The sequence below is a fragment of the Diadema antillarum genome, unplaced genomic scaffold, assembly GCF_040938485.1.
Source record: "Diadema antillarum isolate AM-2024a unplaced genomic scaffold, OU_Dant_1.0 scf00000064, whole genome shotgun sequence".
In the NCBI taxonomy this organism is placed as follows: Eukaryota; Metazoa; Echinodermata; class Echinoidea; order Diadematoida; family Diadematidae; genus Diadema; species Diadema antillarum.
In genome coordinates, this window is record NW_027270953.1 from 2,019,014 (window position 1) to 2,046,841 (window position 27,828).

General features: G+C 36.1%; 1 protein-coding gene across 2 annotated transcripts in view; it reads left to right on the plus strand.

Moving 5' to 3' along the window:
• LOC139716379 (uncharacterized) overlaps positions 1-27,828 on the plus strand; it is a 214,277-nt gene that overhangs the window by 90,865 nt on the left and 95,584 nt on the right. For both annotated transcript variants that reach the window (XM_071627930.1, XM_071627929.1), the window contains exons 2-5: positions 13,208-13,310; positions 13,872-14,014; positions 18,077-18,438; positions 22,237-22,385. In XM_071627930.1, coding sequence (XP_071484031.1) covers positions 13,227-13,310; positions 13,872-14,014; positions 18,077-18,438; positions 22,237-22,385 — 738 coding nt within the window. In that variant the 5' untranslated portion in view covers positions 13,208-13,226. The remainder of the gene's footprint in view (positions 1-13,207; positions 13,311-13,871; positions 14,015-18,076; positions 18,439-22,236; positions 22,386-27,828) is intronic.

The following is a 27,828-nucleotide window of genomic DNA, read 5'->3' on the forward strand; positions in this document are numbered from 1 at the left end:
ATAGTCTGTCACCATTTCCGAGTATCTACCGACAGAGACCTCTGTATAATATGTCATGCCATTCCTTCACTTTGTCATGATATTCATCAGCAGGACCCTGAGAACGTCCGGTCTTCCTCCAGTGGCGGTGGCATAGCAAATATTGCCACTACTTCAGCAGTCAAGGCAGAAGTGATAGAAATGACTTCACAACCGAGCACTAGTACTTCAGAGGAAAGGGAACACTTGATAGCAATTAATGGGAAACCAGCAGCGGATGAGGTCGTGCTTGAACCTCAGCCGGATGAGGCCATGCTTGAACCTAAGCCGGATGCAGAATGTGAAACCAAGTTCTAGGTTGTGAAACTTAGCACAAGTTTTATATATTTTCCCATTCTCAGTTTGGATTTAGGGGAAACATAGCACTATACAGATGCATTGTTGAGTTTATAGAAAAAGTGGCACATGCTATAGACAAATCTTCTCATCTGATAGGTTTGTTCCTGGACTTCTCCAAGTCCTTCGACACCTTTAATCATTATATTTTAATTAACAAATTACATGTACAACATTACGGAGTGCGTGGGAAGGCCTTGGAGTGGTTCAGGAGCTACCTCATGAACAGGAAGCAATATGTCTCTTTAAATGGTTGTAACTCCACGGGCTTCACCAGCTTTTTTTCAAGGGGGGTGCGTTTTGACTCTAATGTAACGAGATTTTTTTTGGACAGACATTTGGAATATAATATGAAGCTCTCAATCCCTAGACTTTTACTGTTGTTGAGGGAAACCAAGCGGGTAAAGGGCACCGGCGTAGCTAGGATTTCATCTTTTACAGTAAAAAAAAAAACTACCATTTTTTCGCTTTGGAAATAAAGGGGGAGGGCGCACCGGGAGCAGCTGCCGGCAATTACTGGCAGCAACATCAGGAGAAAGGAATAACAATTAAATGCGAGCGAGCGGAGCGAGCGAGCTTGAATATTTTGACATTTTACAGTAAAAAAAAACGCTGCCGTTTGTTGCCATATTTTTTCGCTCTGGAAATAAAGGGAGGGGGCGCACCGGGCGGAACTGCTGGCAATTGCTGGCAGCAACATCTGGTGAATTGCATAACGATTAAATGCGAGCGAGCTTGAAAATTTTACATTTTACAGTCCAAAAGCTGCCGTTCTTAGCCATATTTTTTCGCTTTGGAAATCAAGGGAGGGGGGCGCACCGGGCGGAACTGCTGGCAATTACTGGCAGCAACATGTGAATTGCATAACGATTAAATGCGAGCGACCGAAGAGAGCGAGCTTGGAAATTTTACATTTTACAGTCCAAAAAATGCCGTTCTTAGCCATATTTTTTCGCTTTGGAAATTAAGGGGGGAGCGCATGCCACCGGGCACAACTGCTGGCAATTACTGGCACTGGCAGCAACATCAGGTAAATTGCATAACGATTCAATGCGAGCGAGCGAAGAGAGCGAGCTTGAAAATTTTGACATTTTACAGTAGAAAAACTGCCGTTTGTAGCTATATTTTTTCGCTTTGGAAATTAAGGGGGGGTGGGGCGCACCGGGCGCAACTGCAGACAATTACTGGCAGTAACATCAGGGGAATTGCATAAAGAGTAGATGCGAGCGAGCGAAGAGAGCGAGCTTGAAAATTTTACATTTTACAGTCCAAAATTTGGACTCAATTTCGAAATTGAGGGGGCGCACCGGGCGCAACTGCTGGCAATTAATGGCAGCAATATTAGGAGAATTTAAATGCGAGCGAGCGGAGCGAGCTTGAAAATTGTGACATTTTACAGTTAAAAAACTGCCGTTTGTAGCTATATTTTTGCAGTAAGTGGGGGGGGGGGGGCGCACCGGGTGGAACTGCCGGCAATTACTGGCAGCAACTTCAGGAGAATGGCATTACGACTAAATGCCAGCGAGCGAGCTTGAAAATTTGGACATTTTACAGTCCAAAAACTGCCGTTTGTAGCTATACTTTTTCGCTTTGGAAATTAAGAGGGGGCGGGGGGGGGGGGGGGACGCCCGGTGCGCCCTTCCCCCTGGATCCACCACTGGTAGTCGAGGGTGTCGGTTTATGTTCATGACTGGGGGAGGTATAATATGACCAGCGAGGTGGCGTCGAAGTGACCAAGTATGGGAAGGATGTCCAAAATCTATGTATAGTCAACACTGTATAGAATACACTTGCACTAGTACATAATTACCAGGTATGTATAAGATCAGTGCTGCCAGAACCAGGGGTGCGAATTGCTTTTGCCCACGATTTTTTTTTTTTTGTACCCGATGCAAAATTTCTATAAAATAAATAAATAGATAAAAAATAATAATCATTTAGTGTCCGGCGTTGAGGTCGCTCGCAGACTGAAGTTTTTTTTTTTGGTGACGCCCATGAACTCACAAATGCTAAATATCAAATGTTGGGTCCCACGGGGAAGTTTATTAGATCCGCTCTTTTTTATTGTCTATATAAATGATTTTTTTTTTTTTAGATCACCAGATGTTCTTTCTTTATTCCCTTTACAGATGACTCAAATTTATTTCGTTCGCACAACAATCCTGTTACCCTGTATAATAAACTCTGAATTAGAAAAAGTCACCCAATGGATTAAAAGCAAATAAATTATCTTTCAATTTAGAAAAAAAAATTGTATATTTTAAGCAACTCTACAGAGGCAGCTACCTGTTGATATTGTTTTTATTCGTTCTCCACTGGAAAATGTTTTATCATTTGAATTTCTCGGAATAATTGTCGATGATAAGCTGTCATGGAAATTTCATATTAATAGTATACTATTGCAAATCTATTTCACAAAAGATTGATGAAATTAGGAAGCTGAAATTTTTTCTCCCTTTATCGTTCCTTCTTACATTGTATTCATCCCTAGTATTGCTTGATTGAAATCATGGTATTCTCGCGTGGGGAAATACATAATTATCAAACACTCTTAGATAAATTACCTTTATTACAAAAGAAGTCACTCCGTATCCTGTGTCATACTGCATTTTTGTCCCATAATGACCCCGGGTTTTTTTTAAACAAAATATTGTAAATTTAAGATTTATTTATAATTATATAAAAATACTCTTCCAAATATATTTGAAACAATGTTTCGAAGAAATCAATCCATTCACAATTATCCAACATGGCGATCGAACGACTTCCATTTGCCATTTTTGAAAACTTTGCTGACTCAGAACACCTTCATTTACGATGGGCCAAAGCATTGGGACTCACTTCATAATAACATCATAAAAGTTAAAACTTTTTGTCTTTTAAGAATAAATCAAAAATTACTTTATTGAAATCTTATAATATACAACCGAATTAGGTTCGTTTCATCATCTCAATCAAGTCACCATTTCTTTAAACATTAAACAATTACATATAAATCATTTGTTAAATTTTTTTCATAGGAAAATAATCTGTCTAACACAAGTCCTCCTCAGATGTTCCTATTATTGTGTCGTATATACCATTATGTCTATTCTCTCCTTTTACGTCCGATCTTCTGCATTCTTACCGGTATAATTTATGTAGATACACAATATTTGCAATATATTCAATACAGATTGCATTTATGCACTATGCATATTATGTGCATAATCTCATTTTCACTTGACAGAAAAAAAGTGGTATTAAACTCCCTGACCCCTCTTCCCTATAGATCCGCCACTTTAACAATCTCTTGCAGTTATCATGGTTATTTGTTGTAGGCTGAAATAGAAAGAGGTGAGTGTGACTGTGAAGGGAATATACGGCGATGCTTGTATCAAAACTTGTCTTTCACTTAGTGTACTGTGGTGTTATTCGATTTCGTTTATGTACATGATAAGCTTATGGTATTTTATTTTTCTGATGATGTATTCCGACCTAAATGGTCATGAACTTCACTTTCCAAAGGTATGAGAGTCTTAAAGTTGAATTTAAAGGAGGTGAAAGGGGAGAGGTAGCCTAATTATTGTCAGATAATTATATTTTGGACGTAGTAACTATATGTAGATGCAGCAGTGTTATGTTAACATTTTCTTGCAACTATTAAAGGCTGAAACGGAAAGAGATCATTTTGATTGTGGAGGGAATATGGCGCTGTTTGTATCAACATTCAAACACATCTTTTATGTAAATGATAAACTTAGGTATTTAGTCTTTTAGATACAAGGTATTCCAAACTAGAACTTCTGTTGCATTGGTGTTAGGGTCTTAAAGTTGAACGCACGTCCAGGCGGTGGAAGGGGAGTGGCATCCTAAATGATCAGATATTATGATGATATGCAACTGTGTGTATGAAGGATCTCTTCCAATTATTTTTGTAGGGTGAGGTATAGTTTTGATTGCGCAGGGATTATGCCGATGCTTTGTATTCACTAAAGTCTTTCATTTCGTTGATGTCATGAGTATTGTTATTGTAATGCAATTTCTTATATAGATTATGTAAATAACAATCTATATATGTATGTCTTTCTGACAATGGTATTCCAAACCAAAGTTAATGACTTCACTTGAAGAGGTATAAGGGACTAAAAGTTGAACTTTATGGCGGGGACAGTTGAAAGGTGTCTCAAATATATCATTTTGAGTGTGGAAGCAGCTTTATGTGTGAACGATTTCTTGCAATTATCTGTTAGACTGAGATAGAGACGAATGATTTTCATTTCATTCATTTATTTTTCATTTCCAACAAAAACATATGGATATATTACAGAAATTGAATGCAAGTACATAAATTTCATTATAATGCATACAAAATAAAGGATAAGTTTACAGAAAAATTGTAAGTATACGAAAATTTTGACTGTGGTAATTTAGGAATTATGGCGATGTTTGTATTGAAACATGTCTTTCATGTGTTTTGCTGTCATATTATTCGATTTCTTATGTGTAACTAATAAACTGTACAGATTAGTACTTTGTCTTTCTGACATAGATATAATTCAAACCTAAAGAACTTCACTTGCGGAGGAATATAAGGATTTTAACTTAATGCAGATACAGCTTTGCGTATAAACGATCTCTTGCAATTATTTGTTGTAGGCTGAGGTGGACGTAGATAATTTCGATTGCGAAGAGGTTATGGCGATGTTTGCATTCGAACATGTCTTTCATGTAGTTTGATGTCGTGTTATCAATTTCTTATATGCATATGTAATGAGATATAGGCCTAGATTTTTTGTCTTTCTGATAAATGGTATTCCAACTCAAACGCTGATGAACTTCACTTACTGAGGTATGAGAATAAGGCTTAACTCTCAATTTAGTTCTCCTGATTCTTCTGGAACTTGGAGAAAGACAGACAGAATTTGCGAATTGTGACACTTCATCTCCATAATCAAAATGAGGTAACACTTTACAGTTGTACCTTGCTTTCTATTCAGGCATGTTTACAACTTGTCTAAGCCGATCTAAAGAGCTAATCCGTTTACTTGATTATCATAGTATTTTGGATGTGAGCATTCGAATACCTTCTGTCGTCAACAGTGACTTCAGGATATTTAAAGCTTTTCACCTTGAATTGAATATAATATTTATTTATTTGATTTTGACAATATAATGCAGCTGCATTTTTAAGAGCTTATTTGTACCGTATAGCATGCAATGATAGGTCATAATCTATTTTTAATAATTTTCTAGTTTTGTTTTTAATCCTCCACGCCTCTAAGTTGAAATTAATGTGATGGTCCGAACCAGTCATTAATAGAGAGAGCAGATGTAACTCGACCGATTTCTGCTGGCAAACAATGGACGAAATTGAGTATAGTCGATGAATTTTTGGCCCTATAGTGAAAAGACGAATAGAGTGATAAAATTGATATTGAGCACTTGCTCTTCTTTTTGTTTGTCGCTATAGTTTTTGCAACTTTCAATTTACTTGGCACTACCTCTTCAGCTAAAGATATATAGATCATACCACCTGAAAGGCTCGATTTTTTTTTCACAAAGTGAGTATGTTATTACTGAAATTCTATACAATTCCTTATGGGGGTGTTTCATAAAGCTTTTCTTAAAGTTACGAACAACTTAAGAACCACTGGTGATCAGTTCTTGTGCTGAATTATTGAAATTCTGATTAGTATAGCACATCAGAACTGATCACCAGTGGTTCTTAAGTTGTTTGTAAATTTAAGAACAGATTTATGAAACCTTTCCAGATCAGATGTTTTTGCGATGTTTAACTTAATATGTTTCAAAATATTATTTATTGAAATATAGCAAGAAAATTTATTTGTCCATCAGAACTGTTCACAGTGTGAGATACATTTTGTATATGACGATAGTTTATTATATTTTAATCGTATCTAGACTTACTTCATTGGCAAAGAAATTACTCCATTTGTTTGTTATCACCTATGCGCTTCATGTGGAATACTAGTACATTTTTATGAGATTGTCAATTTCCAATAAAAATGTAAGTGTTATTGTCAGGATTCATTATTTTATGTTATCGTTTAATCCAATCTATTTCTCATAACCAGACATAAGTATACCGACATTATCTGTGATATTTTATCCCTCACTCTCTCTCTCTCTCTCTATCTATCTATCTGTGTGTATTATATATATATATATATATATATATATATATATATATATATATGTACATATTGAGTGTAAGGTGTGTCATCATCTTTTTACTCGAATATTGCATGCCGTCTGTGTAAGCGTCTGTATAACGATGTAGGCAGGTACACCCAGTGACGTTACTTTATACAGCGCTTTTGATTGCCAAGGGTTTCGGCCTGCTTGACTAATCATCAGCTGCTGTTTGTGTTTGACAACAAGCGAACATAAATGGGAATCAGAACGTAAACCAATGATGCATCACAAATAATTTGAATGTAAATAAATGTATGAATGTATCGTTATACATATATATATATATATATATATATATAATATATATATATATATGGAAATCCATGAAATAATGTAAACATATTTACTCTCTAAAAAATCGAGTGAAAATATTCACTCTTAAAGGAGTGAATACAAAAAAAGAGTGAATTTAGAGTGAAATTGGAGTGAATATTGAGTGAAAATGTTCATTTTCCGTTCATTTTCACTCATTTTGGAGTGACCTCAGGGATCACTCGAAAATTTTGGAGTGATCCTTGAGGTCACTACAAAACGAGTGAAAATGAACATTTTCACTCAAAATTCACACTAAATTCACTCTAAATTCACTCTTTTTTGTATTCACTCCTTTAAGAGTAAATATTTCCACTCGATTTTCTTTAGAGAGTACAGTAATGTAAGCGTGCGGGGAATGACCAGTGTAGTTATCTGTGCGTGGTTTTGTGGGTGTTTCTCCTGATGCAGCTGTTGATTGTGTGAAACCATTCAGTCAATATACATTTTAAGAAAATCAAATGTATGTACTCGTAGAGCATCTGATAATTGATTTATATGATGCAGGTAATGAAAAACAGTTATTATTGTAGAGATCATTTATTTCAAAGTACAGATGAAATACATACTGAAATGAGATATCGATGTTATACGGCGTAGACACTATATCCATTAAGCCGTGTGTACCATGAAAATGTGACAAAAACAACAATACATACAAATACACACAGTTAGTCATGCAATGCAAACTAAAATTCACACATTAACACCACCCACTCACACAAAAAACAGCCACAGCACGAAGAAAGGAAGGTAAGGCGTCATACATTATGAACTATTTTCTAACAGAGTGTTTCAAAATAGTTTGCGAGCACGTGGCCTGCCTCTAGTTGGTCAACAATCAAATCCGGGCTGCGGGGCAATTTAGTTCCATTATGACTGTGCGTGCTAAAGAAAAGAATGTTATATGCTTATAGAGACTTTAGATATTGCGTCTGAACTATAGAAACAGAGTAGCGGCCTAAAACATGTAGGAAAGCAAAAGTATTATAGTCTGACTATAAGTATAATTGTAAAATGTGCAAAAATTAAGCTGAAGGGAAGAATAAAGGATGATTCTGATCACAAGCATTAAGAAGCACAATTAGGTAGATATGATCTGTTGCTCTCTACCCTCCAAGACGAACTAATGCCACGGTCACGATTGACAATCGTGTTGATCGTAGAAAATAAGTTTTGAACAGTCCAAAAGTTTTCTCCTGTCAACGCAAGTGCCGCGATTGACCTCCAGATCTGATCAGATCACCACGATTCCTCCATGATGAAGACCATGATTTCAGTTTTGGCGCCAATCGTGATAGAAGGAACGTAGCATGTATACCGGTACGTCACACAAGTTTTCAAATCATTCTATTACGAGAGTACAGATGTACATTATAGGGCTTACCTAAGGGGAATATACGCGTACGTAATATCAGAAGCCGGTATATCACGTAAGGTATACTAGTATTCATACACATTCTTATGCGAGCCTTCATCAAGCTCATTCTACGAATACTGATTTCAGAGGAATCGGTAAGTCCGTTGTCTGTCAAAATCATACTAATTGTCCTCATTCTAAAAGTTGTTCCAGACCGAGCACAGGATATATGCGATGTTTTTATGTATATAATCACAACCTGTTCTGTTTACGCCTAATACATTTCTATGGATGAATTCGACTTCAGATCACTGTAACTTATCATGGTGGCCATAACTGGGGTGCTTCCAAAGAAGAACAAAGAACTTTCAATGGGTTACGCAATGAGCTAGGTGCGTCGCTATGTCGGTGCATAAAGTATCTTTTTGTTAGGCATACTCTTGACACCCCTATCTATTACCATTAAAAACATTACCCAAACCAAATTGGTCTATAGGTGAAGGCCAGTTATTCCATACCTTGTGTTGACGATTTCTGCTTCGTGAAATCACTGCATTACACGTCGACTGATATGACCTTCGCAGTATTTGCCTTTGTCTAGACTTACTAATTATTATTGTTAAAAGTTAAAAGCCTATGCTATGTCATAGACGACCAAAAAAAAAAACTTTCTTACAACAAAACATTACCAAGTATAATCATGGCAAGAGCTTTACTAGATCGAGCATACAATAATCAGGCGCTGCTATAATAGTATTGTGATATCAACCTGTCCTGTAACTTTAAAGGACAAGTTCACCTTCATAAACATAAGGATTGAGAGAATGCAACAGTATTAGTAGAACACATCAGTGAAAGTTTGAGGAAAATTGGACAATCGATGCAAAAGTTATGAATTTTAAAATTTTTGTGTTGGAACCGCTGGATGAGGAGACTACTACAACTTGTGAGTCATATGCGTACAACAGTATAAAGAAAATGTAAAGAAAATTCAACATATTTTCACTTTTTTCGCATAATAAAAGAGCACTTGACTTGCCTCTTTCTAAAGGGAGGGGGAATAATATTACCCACAACATTTGTTGGTAACGAGTCGGGGGAATGTGCACTTTTTTCAAAAGATGAAATTTTGTGAAATTCTCTATATATTTTCCTTATATTGTTGTACGCATGTGACATCTAAGTTATTCACACACTGTAGTAGTCTTCTCATCCAGCGGTTACTGAAAAAAAACTTCAAAAATTCATAACTTTTGAACGGATTGTCCGATTTTCCTCAAACTTTCAATGATGTGTTCTACTAATATTGCTACATTCTCTCAATCCTTATGTTTATGAAGGTGAACTTGTCCTTTAAGCTGACAAAGTGAGGGCCAATTTCGTACCTTGTTGACAATTCTGGATTTGTCAAATCACTGCATTGCACTGCGCCTGGTGTAAGAGGTGAACTTTGTAGTATCTGTCCTCTGTCAACTGATTATTATAGTAAAGCTGCACACGCTCATAGACCACAAACTCTTTCTTAGAACAACATTCTGCTAACTGTAATCATTTCAAAAGTAGTTCTAGAAAGAGAACATATTACTGCGCTGCTATTTTCCAATCACAGCCTGTTCTTTGTAACTATAGATAGATAGATAGATAGATAGATAGATAGATAGAAGATAGATAGATAGATATATAGATATGAAGAGAGAGAGAGAGAGAGAGAGAGAGAAATAAGGAAGCTATCCCAATTCAAATTTGGCGCTATACCTTCATATATAACGAAGTGAAAGTCAATTCCGTACCTCGTTGACAATTTCAACGTTGTAAAATCACTGTTCTGCACAGCGCCTGATGTAGGAAGTATATCATTGTCTTTGTCTATATAACTGATTATTAAAGTAAAGTTTCACATAGATGGCAAAATCTTTCTTGAAACAAATTTTGCTATCTGGAGGCCTGATCATTTCAAAAGTTGTTCTAGAACTAGTACATATTTTATGGGCTTCTATAGATAATATGTTCTATGTAAGCTTACAAAGTGAATACCAATTTTGTGACTTATTGACAATAATTTTCAACTTCATGAAATCGTTACATCCCACAACGCCATATGTAAGTAACGACCTCTGTAATATTTGCCTTTGTCAACGGATTATTGAAAAACAGTTTCACACGCTCTTATAGACGACAAAGGCTTTCTTACGAAAATAGTGTCAGTGCCATAGATGTGCTATGTTATGTAGTTTATAAGTATGTTCGTATTCTAAAATCGTAGTAAGTATACTCTCTAAAAAAATCGAGTGAAAATATTCACTTTTAAAGGAGTGAATACAAAAAAGAGTGAATTAGGAGTGAAATTGGAGTGAATTTTGAGTGAAAATGTTCATTTTCACTCGTTTTGGAGTAACCTCAAGGATCACTCCAAAATCTTCGAGTGATCCTTGAGGTCACTCCTAAATGAGTGAAAATTCACTCTAATTTCACTCCAAATTCACTCTTTTTTGTATTCACTCCTTAAAGAGTGAATATTTTCACTCGATTTTTTTTTAGAGAGTAGTGTTAATAGTATCAGCGTTATATGTCAATGAGTAAATTCACAATAGTAATTAGAAGAATCTAATAATATTATGAATATATTTTATTGGTATAACAAATTGGTGTTGTCGTTGTTTTGTTCCACAGTTTTACGTCTTGCAAGCTTGGGTTTTTAGTGGAACACTGTTTTCCATCGTCATGACTATTTACTTTTTTTGTGTGTCCATGACTAAGTGCATTGTTTCTTTTTATGACAGCATTCGTGCACATACTTTGTAGTGTATCTGAAAAACAACCTGCCCTTATCAAAAAGTACGAATGGAAGACAAATCGACAATTTGTACCGCTTTGAATCGTGTTCTCTTTTTCTTTTTTGATGATGGAAATAAATAAACTATTGAATTGAATATAATACTTCTACTCAATATCCTTGTATCGAATGATGCGCTAGAAAGAGCACATTATTATGGGCTGCTATAAAATCATGTATACCTCTTCAGTGTAAGCTAACACAGAGAATAACAATTCTGTAGTTTGTACGTTGGTTCTCCTTAACATTGATGTTTAGGGACTTCGTTGATTCTGTCTGTTGATATGTATCGATTTGACAACAATAAGATAGTGATTTATTGTCACTCAGTCTAGAATGGCAGGTGGTTTAATTCCCAGATCATCTAACACCAATCTACACGGCTAAACCCATTTTGTACTATAACTTTGGTCTAAATACCGTTTGGTCCAGTAATCTCTATTGTCCATTTTGGCTAGTTGTAATTTAGTTTTATGACAAAATTTTCTAATCGCAATCTCGTCTTTGGATTTTTCCCCTGATTCCGTCTAATACCATAATTATGGTCTATGTACTGCTTTCAAGTCACAGAGCAGACATACAATGATCGAAATGCACACGTTGATTTCATTGCTAGCTAACAGACAGCTGCGTGTAGTGTATGCTATCGTAGGGTATTGTATATTGATTTTGGAAAACCAAATAACCATGAACGTATAAATATCGATCATAACCAATCACATTCAAAAGCCTTAGGACGCCCCACTCCTACAAACAAGTCTTCAGCGACGCCCCCGATATCAGATACCATACATCCTGTGACACTCACCAGCGTAGCCAGATTTCTATGGTATATTATGGGAGGGGGACCATTGAACGTATAAACAAAACCAACAATTAATGTTGCATTTAAGTAACAGGTGTATAAATGAGTATGATGACGCTCATGACACCAATGTAATGACAACGTTCATCCTAATCGATGTAGTCAAATCGACATAATCATCAGTTATCTTGCAAGGTACGTGCGCGAGCAAGCGTATTGAGCGAAGGTACCAGAATACCAAAGTGTTCTGATTTATAAACCCTATGCACTAAGGGTAAAGCTCTATTTTGCATTGCACTGTTGTCATTTTACTGATAGCATGAATACTTGAATTTACTGGAAAGCGTATTTTGTGCAATGCACCATTGTTTCAGAATCATTTCCTATTTCGGCATATTTTTCTTTTCGCGCGCTGATGTGAAACACGTTTCAATCACAATAACTATTACGGTTGTACCATGATTTTCTCCACGAATGATTATTTTCAGTCTCTGATACGACAATTTCATCTGCTAAACCAGGCAACACTGGGCTTGGACGTAAATGGAACACGACAAACAAGTTAATTAGACCAAATGAACGTTAGACAGAGTGTGCTTTAGACTAAAATAATGGTCAGATCATTTGTGCATTAGACTATATTAAGTGCCATTAGACCAGCTGGTCAGTAGACATATTGATGAGTAGCCAAACTATAGTCATTTGCCGAACTGGGGGTTAGACTAAGTAAGAAAAATTACCTATATGGGTATTAGCCAAATTGGGTGGAACCCAGGTGACGAAATGGAAACCAGACAGAATGAATAGACGAATGGGGAATATAGACGAATGGATTATTAGAGAAACAACGTTGGTGATTAGACAGTCTGGTAGATACACGTGGTGATGTAGCAATTGGATATTAGACGTTGGCTAGCCTAACTTGTAACATGCATTATTTGTGTCTTTGGACTTTGTACATTATTGAATAGCTTTAAATTTTTGGATAATCTGTGTGTTGCATACAACTTCATATTATTCGAATTGACATTGGAGCATAACATATACATTGACTAATGCCGGATATTGATTTCCTTTTAACAACTGGCAAAACTTCAGTTTGTGGTTTGGAAGAGTATTGTGGACATATGGTAATTGTAGGTTTGTAAAAGGGATAAAATTGGGAAACTTCTTTCAGTCATCAAACATATTATGTTACAAATAATATTGTCATTATCTTGTCCCTGTTTCTTGTCTTTTGATCATTATTTTTAATCGAATATATATATGTATATATATATATATATATATATATATATATATACATATACATATATTCTCCAAGGTACCCACAGGGAGAAAAGATGGCAGCATTGAAAAATTATACTGTTTATATTCTACTGACAACTGCACTCATCTGGAACTATAGAGCCATGCCCTCGAATGCGGTAAGAGCACTATACACACATCAAAATAATTGATAAGTGTAATAGATTGATATTATACTGCTAGCTAAACTGCGTCTCTAAGGAGATAATCGAGACCATAGCTTCCCCCTGTCTCTCTCTCTCTCTCTCTCTCTCTCTCTCTCTCTATATATATATATATATATATATATATATATATATATATATATATATATACACATACATATATATATATATATATATAGAGAGAGAGAGAGAGAGATTATATTCTATTGATATATGTATATATGTATATATATATATATATATATATATATATAATATTCGTGTATGAGTTATTGGTCCCCTTTGTTAAGTCGGCATTTATGCAGCTATAGGTGAAAGGACAAATCTTCCAACGAAGAGGAGATAAAACACTTGTCTAGATTAAATTGATTTATTTGCTTTTCTCGACAAGTTCACCACAATGATTAGTCTACACATGTAAACAAAGATGGACCGCAATGTTAGATGACTCATTAGGATATTCTTACATTTTTGTGCGAGGGTTTCCCATTCTGTTTTTGTGAATCCATGTCACAGGACTCGGAATGTGAGTTTGACTCTCAAATGACGTACGACGAGAGTTCTGATTGCCAGAACGGTGCTACAGGTCTCAAACTCTGCGAGCCGGGCCATAAGAAAATCAAACGATGTATCAGTGCCGATGAAGACACGACAAATATGTGAGAAAACCTTAACTACCACTTGACTCTACAATATGCCCAGTCCAACATTCGCATAAGTAAGCGGGTACTTGCCGGGTCAGAGCCTGGGCACTTTCCTAGACTTTCTTAGGCTGTCGCACATAATAACCAAATAAGAACAACAAAAAGGAAACCCCACAATCAGAATAAGGCCTCATTTACTTTTTAAACTAATTAGATTCCAACATTAAATTGCGTTCTTGTGTTCACTGATACAGTAATGGAACAGTGGTCATGGTATCCAATATAAATATTTGGGAGTTAAAATTATATATCTGCACTGTTCATTAACATTACTTTCATACGTGGTTGCGGGTTGTTATTGTTTTTGTTTATTCTTCTGTGTTTCTGTTAAGATCTGAAACAAAGTGAAAAGAAATCTTGATGTGACATTAGGATATAGTTTCCAAACTTTTATTATGAATATTGATTGAATCCACAACCATTGCCAACTGTAGCAGTGTTTATATCAAGATCAAGACACTTTTTTTTTCATGTAACTGCATGTACGTTATTGTCAAGCATATCAAAAGCTTTTGCAGCGCAGATTATATATATATATATATATATAATACGCATATGTTTTTATGAATTGTTACGTTAATGAAATTCTTCCCTTTGTTTTCAGTGTGGAAGGAAAAACCTGTCAGCCATTCCATGTAACTAGACACCAGGACCTTAAAATTTCAAGTTCAAGCAACTAAGAAAGAGTACATGTATTCATATTTGGATAGGTATATGTTCAAAGGGTGTAAATCTAACTTTTCTTGGCTTTTCACTTTCTAACAGCCGGGTTACACCTCTCAGAACAAAAATCACATTTACTACAAAAATGATGTCTCTTTGGTGCTTTTTTTTATTTCACTATTTAAAGCATGTTCTGTTATCTATATTCATATTTCTTTACATAAGGTCTTATTTTATACCCATTTTACCATATCAAGTTGCTTTTTTCATTTATATGTAATGAGCTTGACAATATTTTCGATTGCAACACCCTCGAAATGTCTCACGCGAGTCACAAAAATATGTCTATATTCTAGATTTCTTAAAAAGTAGTAGACTGTATGAATTGTAGCTGATAAATAATGAGGATCTTAGAGTCCTCAATCATACCAGAAAATAATGTTTCCATTTGTAAACCCCTTCATTGTGAAAAACATCAGAACAATTGTGTCACACGAGTCACGCAAGGATTTCTTAGGATTGTCACGCTAGTCACAGTTTACAAGTTTGAAAAAACTAAAGACCAGAATGATTGAGATTTTTTGAAATAAATTCTGTCTTGAAACTAAATCAGGTAAAATATTTAATTTTCCCAATAAAGGTAAATGTTTTATATTAATTGGTAAATAAGAAGTGTTATAATAAGTAATGTATAGCTAACTGGATTGTCAACTTCCGTTAGGTTGGTCAATAGAAAAAATGGTAGGAGGTGGGTGGCCGCCTCGTCAACAAGAAAGTGTAATGCATCAGGAACTTTTCATGAAATTTACAATTACTTGTACTGTATGTCAGCTCCACTTCTGTGAAGTTCTTGGAACATTGCTTCATAAAGTGGTAGCCATCAGCAAGTCACATTGTATGAAGATGACAAGAAAATGGCTTCAAATTTTCCCTCAGATTTTACTGTCCTCCAAATAATCTTCGCTGAGAATCATTCATGCTCCAGCAAAGATTAAGTCCAACACGCCATTTGGAATTAGGTGCAAGTAGCTCGCTATACATCAATAATGTGGCCCAGGAGAAAATTATCACATGTCATCATCAATGATGAATCGTACTTAACCCATGACAAAACAGTATTATGTTGTACACTGTAGTTTTTGTGGATGAGCTTCTGTCAATGGTCAGCAGTGAAGTGAATTGTTCAAAATATGGTTAGATGGCCCTGTAAGCCAATTCAAAATAGATTTGTTATCAGTGCCATTACCTGTGCTGATGGAGAAACACAACATTGACCTACAATGTAGTGTGGAACCTCAGCACTATACAAGTCATGGGAAAGATCCAGTTGACACAGACATTGCAGCAAGCCTTAAGCGGCAGAGCTTCAGTTATGTGTAAAATCAAAACTTGTGCTCTGGCTCCATTGCTGAGGAATTTTGTCTTGCTGTATTTTTTGACTGTTCCTACAACTTTTATCACAAACAAAGGGAAGTTGAAGATTGTTCTGAGGGTTTATATACCTGCCTGTCATCTATGGAGTTTAGCTGCACCACATAACTGAATCATCACTTCAATATATCACCTTCAAAGAGTGAATATCTTGTCGCACAAAAAAAAAAAATCACTTCTCAGAGAAGCAGTGATGATCTATCCAACAATAATGGTGGAAATGAGGATACCATTGGGCCTTCAAGTGCAGGCCCAAAAGTCAATTGGCTGATGGAAGAATTGCCTTCAGAAGAAAGCATCCCCGCAGCATCTATGGCACAAGCCTCCAAAGTGGTCAGAAGTGACATTTACCTTAAGTCACCTAGAGAAAGGGAAATATATTCCACTGGCTGGATAAAAGATCCGTGGCAGCCTGAATTAGATATCTAATGCAACAGGGGCGGATGTAGCTTTTTATAAAGGGGGGAGGGAGGGTGTGGGAGGGGGTGTCCCCCCTCGCACAGTAGGGAGAATTTTTGAAAATCTGTGTGTGAAAATGGCGTTTTCTTGCATTTAAAACACCACTATTTTTGGTATAGAGGTCATTGCCAAATTAAAAATTACAAGTTTAAAAAAAAAAAGATAAGATTTTTTTTTAAATGGTCCCAGGATTTTTTTTTTTTTTTGGGGGGGGGGGGGTTGCAACCCCCCCCCCCCAGATCCGCTTCTGTGCAAAGTATAGCAGCAATATCTTGTCAACAATAGGAGACTTCAAAGTTAAAGTTCATGAATGAAGAGATTGAATCTTAAAGAAAATAAAACGGCCCCAACAAACTAGGCATGAAAACTGTCTCCACGAAGCAGAGACAAACTTTCTCAAACTACAGAAAAGACACTTTGGCAAAGAAAATTGAATAATCTAGTATATATCATATCATGTAGTTTACTTTAAAAATAAGCAAAACATGGTGATCATTCTTCACATCAGACTCAGTAATGGTAGATAAGAAAGAAAGAGAGTATCAGTATGTGTGAACATTATCTATTATAAGAAGAAGTGAGGATTCTTTGTGCATCAAAGTAACTTTAAAGTTTCGAGAAGAGCTTAAATGGATTCACATAAATCCGTCAGCAAATATGCAAGTTAACATTGATAAAGTTTGAATTAGATTCATTTTGAAAAAAAAAAGACTAGTTGGTACAATTATAGTAAATAAGAAAGATAAGGAAAATTCACTGAAAGAGAATTTCCCAGAACTCTTGATTTGACGAGGGGAAAAAAAGAGGTTCAAGTGAATTTTTGCTGCATGTTTATGTATCAAATGTGCTATGAGCACCCATGATCCCAATAGAGATAGGAGTTAGATGATTTCTTTGTTTTAAAGATATATGTGATAAAACTAACCATAATTAACGTGTTAGGATAAATATTTGACTCATTTAACTCAATAAAATAATTATAGTAGGCTTTACTTTTGATCCTGAATAACACTTGTCACGCGAGTCACGCTCATGTGTCACGCAAGTCACATTTTAATGTCAACTGAGTTGAGATGAAAAGTCAAAGGATGATGAAATTTTGACTTCTTATTGTCTAATGTCTCAAAATTGAATCCAGAAAACTTTGTGTACATAGGACAAATACTTTCTTACGAAAATCCAGTGAAGTACAATAATGTCAGAAATCTTCAATAGTGTCGCGTCACGCGAGTCACAACAAAAAAAGTGAAGTATCTCTAACTAGAATGACTTCACATCAAACATTTCTGTGAACAAATGTGAAGGGCCGATACCTTGATTGAAATTTGTAAAAGAAACAGGTCTGCAAGATAAATCTTTTAAAGTACTCAACCATAACAACTTAAAATCTTGTGTAAATGTCACGCGAGTCACAATAGAATGGCTGCTGTACTTTTATATTTGTTTTTCTCAACAATACTGTAGATGTGACCCTTGTGAGAACAAATACTTCCAAGTGAAGTTCAATCGGTGCACAGATTGCCACAAGTGCTCGGAATGTGGAAAGAATGAAAGAGTCGATATTCTGTGCACCACGAGGTCAGACACAAAATGTATACACATCGGAACAAAAACTTTGACGGATTCACAAGGATCAACCACTAAAACACCCTCAAGAGTGTCAGTGTCCACCCGGGACAGACAAACAGACGAAAGTAGCGTTGTCATGACAACATGCGAGAACTGTACGACAACACAGAGCAGTGACAAGACGGCAATTGCAACTGAGTTAGAAACGATCACGCCAACCGAAATCGAAGGGTCTGGAAATCGTGCTCCTGAAAACGGTATATTGCGTTTACTCGGTTCAGGGAGGTGGTTCCATCTCCCTGCTCGGTTACACTAGATTTCGGTGATGGGAATGGAAAGGGCACTACGGAGGAACGGCCATTAATGAAGACCTGTTATATACAACGGTCGACATTTTTAGTAATAGAAATAGATGTCGAGACACCATAATTATTGTTATAAGAAAAGACATTGTGTTTGGTGGCCACCAAAATGTTGAAAGTGGGTGGGATCCCTACGTTGCTTTTATGTGTTTTCCTGGTCTTGAAAAGAGGAAATTCTATCGCCAAGTGCTTGATGACCGCGTGCATTTCAGCTAGATGTTTTCAGATCGCCGCGAGTCCTCACGGACAAACGGACGGCCAAATTCAGCCAAACTATTTTTCCCTCACCTAAATTTCACAGCATATGAAGTTGAAGTATACCGGGTGTCCCAAAAAAAGCGGAACGGTGGATTTTCAGTACCTTGCGGTCTAAAAGTTATATATCTTTTGACATCATTAGAAAGAGCATTTTCCGCAAAAGACTATGATACCAAAATCATTTAATTTGGTTCAGTACTTTTTATTCTACGCCAATTTCTGAAAATGCAGTCATTGTCAAATTTCGCCGGATTTTTGCGACTTATGAGATAATAATTTGAGTGCGACACGCGATCCATACGGTGAATATTGTGTAAGCTCGGTGATCCATGTCAACAAAAGATACAGCTTTCACATTGGGCACGGGCCAGGAAAAAACAGTGTGTGTGTGTGTGTGTGTGTGTGTGTGTGTGCGCGCGCACGCGCTCTCTCAATATGAAAGCGTTATCTTTTGTTGACATGGATCAACGAGCTTACACAATTCACCGTATGGAACGCGAGTCGCACCCAAATTATTATCTCATAAGTCGCAAAAAATTGAAAATGAATGCATTTACAGAAATTGGCGTAGAATAAAAAGTGCTCAACCAAATTTAATGATTTTGGTATCATGGTCTTCTGCGGAAGATGTTCTTTCTAATGATGTCAAAGAATATATCACTTTTAGAACGCAAGGTACTGAAAATCCACCGTTCCGCTTTTTTTTTTGGGACACCCGGTATAGTGATATATCCATGATGCTTAAGTTTAATGCACTCAGGGAGTCCCAGAGTGTAATTAATGCACGATTGACTAAGATTAAAGGACAAGTCCACCTTCATATACTTAAGGATTGAGAGAATGCAGCAATATTAGGAGAACACATCAGTGAAAGTTTGAGGAAAATTGGACAATCCGTTCAAAAGTTACAAATATTTTAAGTATCTTCGCCGTCACTGCTGGAAGAGAAGACTACTACAGTGTATGATGTCACATGCGTACAACTATATAAGGAAAATAAAAAGAGAATTTCACAAAACTTTACTTTTTGAATGAAGTGCACATTTCTGCGACTTGGTACTGACGTATGTTAAGGGTAATATTATTCCCCCTGCCTTCTGAAAGAGAGAAGTCGAGTGTTCTTTTGTTATGGGAGAAAAATGGAAATATGTTGAATTTTCTTTATTCTTTTTTTATATCGCGTTACTCATGTGACATCACAAGCTATAGTAGTCTTTTCATCCAGCCGTGACTGAGCAGAAACTTCAAAAATTCATAACTTTTTAACGGATTGTAAGATTTTGCTCAAACTCTCACTGATGTGTTCTACTAATATTGCTGCATTCACTCAACCCACATGTCTATGAAGGTGAACTTGTCCTTTAAGCGACAAGGGAATTTTTGCTTGTTTGTTTGTTTTTTTCTTTTTTTTACTCTCACATCTAGACAGATTCAAATAATTATATACATAAAGCGGAAGTGAGTGCCATAAAATGTAAAGGTTTCCATATAGGTCAATTTTTTTTTTTTACTTTTGTCATTCCAATTCATAAATGTGCATTCAAATTCACGCATTGCACGCAGGCGAAGATATTCGGGCATTCAAATTTAGAATCCAAGCATTCAATCTCATTTATGGGAGCTCCATTTCGTTTCCTTCAAATCAAATTCACGCTTGTGCGTTCCATTTCCGAATGCAGGCACTATACACACACGTCATTTCCTACTCGTGCATTCAAATTCACGCGGTAGTCCCAGTGAACTTGTTTGGGGCATTCATTTTCATTTTCAGATGGCCAGTTTCCTTCTCCATGAAATCATAAAACGAAGGATTTTTTTTTTAAGAATGGGGTAATGGGGTGATTATGGGACAGACAGGGGCGAAAGCTTCTTATAAAACAAGCAGTGAGGTTTACACAACCCAGGCTTATATGCATTTACAGAATTATGTTAAGTGTTGTTGTATTATTCTGTTATATCATGTATTCATGGTTTATCATTCAAGACATTTTGAATTATAAGGCCCATTCAGCAGTGCATCCAACAGCACAACGATAATTTAAACATACTTCCTGATGACACCGCATGCACTAAAAAAGGACAACGCCCCAACACTAACCACATAATGTATCAATTTACAGACAAACTGGCACGAAATGATCTCAGTACTTAGTCCCGCAAAAGTATACCCATAATATATCAATAAACAACAAATAAGAGGTATGTTCATGTTATCAGTTTCAGTGTAGTAAAGATCGCTTTTCTCGAAGATGTTAGTCAACCTCTCCTATTATGCTCGTTTGTATGCTTAAGTATAGTGTTTGATGTGCCTGTATACATTATGACTGCCATTTTAAATCGTGAAGTTTAAATTTTAGAATGACAAGGTGGGTCTACACGGTAAAATAAAGCATCATCATGAACCTCAATCTATTCAAAGGTACACTGCAAAAAGTCCGGTGTTAAATAGTGAACACCGAGCTGGTGTTAAGTTTTCGGTGCTCATTTATGGTGTTAAATTAACACCTACGGGTGTCATTTCCAAATTTTAAACTGTTTTTTGAAGAGTTTCTTAGTAACTGCACTTCTTGTGTATTTTTAATTTAAACAAGACGATCAAGAATTTTACATTAAAATACTAGATTTTTGAAAAAATGTGAAAATAAATTTACACCAAAGTAACACCAGCTGGTGTGGTCCCTTATTGAAGCTGGACAGGTGTTAAACCATTGATATTAACACCAGCAAATATCAAATCAACACCATGTGGTGTCATTTTTGAATTAACACCAGTACAGTGTCAAAATAACACCAGGTACAGTGTCAAAATAACACCAGGTACAGTGTCAAATTAACACCATGAAGTGTCAGGTGAACACTTTTCAACACCATCACAGTGCATTTTTAACACCTGTGGGTGTGGTCCTTTATTGAAGTTTGATCGGTGTTTTTACAGTGTAATGAAAAAGACACACATGCATCACCCCAAGCTAACTAAATAGAAAACGTATTTGAATTGAATGCACTTATTTGGAACATTGTTGCTTTCTCTTTAATTTGAATACCGACGGGATTCGTTGCGGCGCGCCTGCCTAAAATAAATTTGAAAGCTCATTGCTCAGTGAAATACATGCTCCTACCTTAGATTAATGACGGAAATCAACATCAATATTGATTGCTCCGATTTTGAATTTGAATGACCTGATTTCGAATGTGATTGCTGATTCACTGCTGTAAGCGTGGATTGCGTGGAATTAAATGTTTGTACTAGGAACTTAAATGGCAAGATTATGAATAATTAAACGGGAAAACCTATACTTTATCAAAATATAATTTGTCGTGTAGGTAAGCTAGTGAACGGAACTGAATTAACTATAGAGGGCATAGGCATCTGTTTTACTGGCTTACAGTCTAACTTCCATTTTATTGTTTGTTGTTGTTTTTTCACATTGGCAGGTTTGTCGAACGGTGATAACAAAACTATAATCATAGTAGTGTTCTGTGTCATCGTAATCCTGAGACTGGTCGTGGTCGTGGTCGTGGTCGTGGTCGTGCTGGTGGTATGGAAGTCGAAAAAGGTCACTTGCCCACAGCGGAATAGAAATGTGAGAATTTGATGAAAATATTTTTACTTATAAATGTTTTCCCGCATAATTTCATAAGATTTGCATTCCATTTAATGTTGCGATGATTCAAATTCTAGTAAATTTAAATGATCATCGAGATGACCATTCAAACAACTATCTATAGCTCATTAAATTTGATTTCATCACTATTCTTTTTCCTTATTTTCTCACATGCGCGTGTAAAAGGCGGGTTCAAATTAAAATTGGGCGAGAAATGCATTAAAATTCGTATCGACACAGCCCTGAGGAACAGTAAGAAATTCAAACAGCAAACATTTACAGCATATGGGCAGTGTTTTTCGTTACCGCGTATGTTCTTTGTGGCATTTCGTCTGTTTGAACAAACACTGTAACTTAATGCACTTTGAAATGTGACCTTTGACTTATCATGAACTTCCTCATTCTCATTATTATTCTTATTCAAACAGTCGTCTGAAACAACTTTCATACTCATATACATGCATACATATTATAACAACATCAACTTACGCACGACTTTGGCGGCTATATTTAGTATGAAACTTTTCATAAATATGATCTGATGAAATTGGGTGGAAAAACCTATATCAATATGAAAGTATTCAATCTATCATATCAATTGTTCACTCTCCACGTTATGTCACTTCATACAGTTTGTCGCGCGTCTACACCTGCAGTGGTCGGATAACTACCAAAGTGAAAAAAAAAAAATCCAACCGCTTGATTATGATTATATGACAATCGATTACGATCTGATACAGACCATTTGACCGAGCGTATTACGAACAACCTATTTAATTATTTTGCGTAGTTGTACCATGGGATAATTTAAAGTGGAAATTCAAAGAAAATTACATCTTGGCACAAATCATATGCTGCGTTTATGCTAGAATCTTGGAAAGGACAAAATGTGAGATTTTGCGCATTCCACAACGGGGAATGCAACAAGACCTAGAAAATTCTTACGATGTCTGCGGTAATGAAAGTTCTTCGGATGCATTTCGAAAGATTCGGCAACGCTTTTATTGACATCGCTTTTTCGAGTTTGAAAAACCCGTCTTACAATGGTATAAATGTGAATGAACAGCAAACCACCCGGCGGCTGAATGCATAACTCAAACAGTAGCAAGGCCAAGCGAATGCTGATAATGACTTGAGCAAGTGCATGAGAGACATGGAATTTTACCTTTTGGATTGTCATTACTGTTGATGGTTTTAAAGCATCTCTCAAAAGACACGGAAAAGTGTTAGATTCACTTTGAATACAGGTGGCATAATATGTAGGCATTTATCCCGGCTAAACATTAATACAACTCCCATCTAGGAAAACGGTTACACCTTTGAATCTTGACATTGTCTAGAGTACATAGTCTGCATGCTTTTGCTCGCTTAGTCCATTCAGTAACGTCACAAAATATCAGGCCTGTTTATCGAGTTTCGTTAGGTAAAGTTAGCTTCGAAGTAGAAAGGAGAATGGTATTCTCCTCGCGTTGTGTTTCACAAATCTTTTCCGTGAGGTCGGGAATTGTAATAATTGTGGCTGGTTTAAATTGTGCTAGTATTTGTAATTTTATGAAACATCAATCCTGTTTAATATCTTTGAATGTAAGGTTTATAGGAAAGTAAATCCCAATATATATATATATATATATATATATATATATATATACATATATATATGTATATGGATTGAGTTAAAGCAGCAATATTGGTAGAACACATCAGTAAAATTTGAGAAAAATGGTCAATCGTTTCAAAGGTTATCCTTTTAGCCAATTTGTAATGCAATAACGTCATTATGGATGGATAGATTTCGTTCATAAAATGATGATGTAGAAATTAATGGTTTGGCATTTTAAGGAGTTACTATAGCTCGCTCCTTGAGAATTCTAACTTCACAGTCCCTAAGTAGATATACCGAAGAAGAATCCACAGGACCCTTCATGTCATTTCACTCTTTATACTTCATTATGACATTTATTAACAGAACCAAGGTGGGGTCAGACAGGCTCCCTGTAGCAACGCTGGTAGTAACAACAACATTCACAGTAACAGGTCGCAGCAACCGGCAAATGGGCCCGCAGACCAGGCAAGTGAAAGTGGTCGACGGGTGGGCGACTGATGTAGGAAATCCATTTGTGATAAAATCGTCTTCATATTTAACATTATTTACCTGATTTTTTTCGTCAGTTTCACAGAGTAGTGTATCACGGGGAGGAAGAGACATTTTGACTGAATTTTTGCATATTTTATAGGATTTTCTTCAGATTTTGCACAGTGGGGAGCAATGGGTATAAAGAAAAGCCTTGACAGCTAATTGCCGTCACTAATCCATCTGTTGGCAGGGTAAGAGATCAACCTGACTGGAATATATCTGTATGGCAATCAGTCAACGAGTTTCATTCAAACTTTGTATAAACAGTAGATGATTGGGTGGTTATTCTGGGTGCACGTCACGAGACCGGCACTCGCGAGCCATACAGCCCACGAGTCATACAGCTCATGAATTATACAACTCACGAGTCAAACAGCTCATTAGTTCGACACTAAACTAACAAGGCCCACGAGACCGACCCATTAAGCCCCGTGTTGAATCTGTCGAACTCGTGGGCTGTTTTTCAATGTCGAACATATGGGCTTTATTGGCCTATATAGTGTCGAACTCATGGAATGTATGACTCGTGAGCTGTATGACTTATGGACCTGTTTCCAATGTCGAACTCGTGGGCTGTATGACTCGTGGGTGTCGGTCTGTAGTGGGATGACCCCGTTATTCTACCGTTATAAAGTATCTACTGATAGAGACCTCTGAACATGTCATGTCACTCTTTACTTTGTCATGATATTCATCGGCAGGACCCTGAAAACGCCCGGGCTTCCTCCAGTGGAGATGGCAGTGACATAGCAAATACTGCCTCTACTTCAGCAGCCAAGGCAGAAGTGATAGGAATGACTTCACTGTCGAGTACTAGTACTCCAGAGGAAAGGGAACACTTGATGGCAAGAAGTGGGGAGCCAGCAACGAATGAGGCCATGCTTAAACCTCAGCCGGATGCATGGGAATGTGAATCTAACCTCTAGATTGTGAAACGGAGCACAACAAGTTTTATATATTTTCGCACTCTCAATTTGGATTTAGGGAAAAACATAGCACTATATGCATGCATTATTGAGCTTTATAGAAAAAATGGCATATGCTATCATCAAATCTTCTCATCTGACAGGTTTGTTCCTGGACTTTTCTAAGTCCTTCGACACCATTAATCATGATATTTTACCTAATAAATTACGTTATTACGGAGTGTGTGGGAAGGCCTTGGAGTGCTCAGGAGCTACCTCATGAACAGGAAGCAATATGTCTCTTTGAATGGTTGTAACTCACAAATGCTAAATATCAAATGTGGGGTTCCACAGGAAGGTTTATCAGGTTCGCTCTTGTTTATTGTCTATATAGATGAGTTTTGTAGATCATTAGATGTTCTTTCTTTTATTCCCTTTTCGAATGACTCAATGTTTTTGCACAATAATCCTCTTGCCCTATACAAACACAATAAACTCTGACTTAGAAAATGTCGCCCAATGGATAAAAGAAAAAAAAAATCAGTCTTCAACTTAAAAAATAAAATGCTTTTTAGCAACTCTAGAGTCAGCTACCTGTTGATATTGTTTTTGATGGTACTCCATTGGAAAATGCTTCCCATGTTAAAGGGATCGTATGGTTTTGGTTGAGACCTGATTTCAGGTTTCTAACATTTTTTTGGTGAGATAATGAGAAACCTCTTATGAAATATGAAAGAGCGTGTAATTCTATGAGGAATTCAACGTTTATTTGATGAAAATTGAGTTTGAAATGGCTGAGATATCCAAAAAAGAGCAATTTCACTAAAGTGTGGGACCCACACTTTACTACGATCGCTTTGATTTACTTTGTTTTTGGATGTTTCAGTCATTCCAAACCCGATTTTCATCAAATAAACTTTGAATTCCTCTTAATGTGGTATGATCTGTACTATATCATAAGTGTTTTCTTGGTTTCTCGCAAAAAGTTAGAAGCCCTATTCTCATCTCCACCAATACTGTACCATCCCTTTAAATTTCTTGAATAAAAGTCGATAATTAGCTTTCATGAAAATTTCATATTGATAGCATATGCGAAACTTGTTTCAAGTGTCTCATTTGCATTATGGTTTTAATGCACCTAATTTCTGAATCCTTTTAATTCACAGTTGTCCATTATTTTGAGGTCCATGCACTTCCACACTTAGCACGATGCACCTTGTACAATATCAGACTTAACACTCCTACTCTTTTTCGATTTTTTTCCACTACCACTTCCTCAGGCCACTCACATTTCAAGCACACGCTTACGATATGTGGTCTGATGCATTTTCACATTATAAACATTCCCTATTAAATGATGTCGTTTATTATCATCGCTGACAATTAACTTGTACGTTAGGTATGTACTGTATTTTCCTTTGTTCGCAATGCTGAAAATGTTATTGATGATGTTATTTTGTACTGAAAATGTAAAAAAAAAATCATGATGTTACTTTGAATCGAAATGATGAAAAATGCAGAAATAAAGCCAAACAAACAAAACTACTTCACGAAACATTGATATAACTAACAAGCATAAATTTTGTCTTTCTTTATCGTTGCTGCTTACATTATCTTCATCCCTAATATTGCCTTATTTACGTTATGGTATTCTCGCGTGGGGAAATACAATATCAAACACTCTTAGATAAATAACTTTTATTACAAAAGAAATCACTCCGTACATGTCATACTGTATTTTTGTCTCATATACCACTGACCCGTTATTTTTTGACACAACATATTTAGAATTAAATTTTGTATTTGTTTAGTTAGGACAATCTACGTATAATTATGATAGAAATAATCCTCAAAATATATTTGAAACATTGTTTCGAAAAAAATCAATCCTTTCGCAATTATCCAACAAGATGATTGAATGAATTCCATTTGTCGTTTTTGAGAACTTTGCTGGCTCAGAACACCTTCATTTACGATACATATGGCCAAAGCGTTGGAACTCATTTCATAATAATATAATAACAGTTAAAACTTTGAGTTCTTTAAATGAAAATAATTTTTATTGAAATCTTATGATATGAAATCGAATTGATTTCGTTTTATCATCTCAATCAAGTCATTATTGCTTTAAACATCAAACAATTACATATAAATCATCTTTTTTTTTATTAGAGAAAAATGATCTGTCAAATACAAGTCCTCCTCAGATGTTCTTGTCTTTATACCGTTTATACCATTGTGCCTATTCCTTTTGTGTCCGCTCTTCTGTATTCTTACCGATATAATTTATGTAGCTACACAATTCTTTGCAATATTATATTCAATCCAGGTTGCAATTATGTACTATGCATCTGTGTGCAATTATGTACTATGCATCTATGCA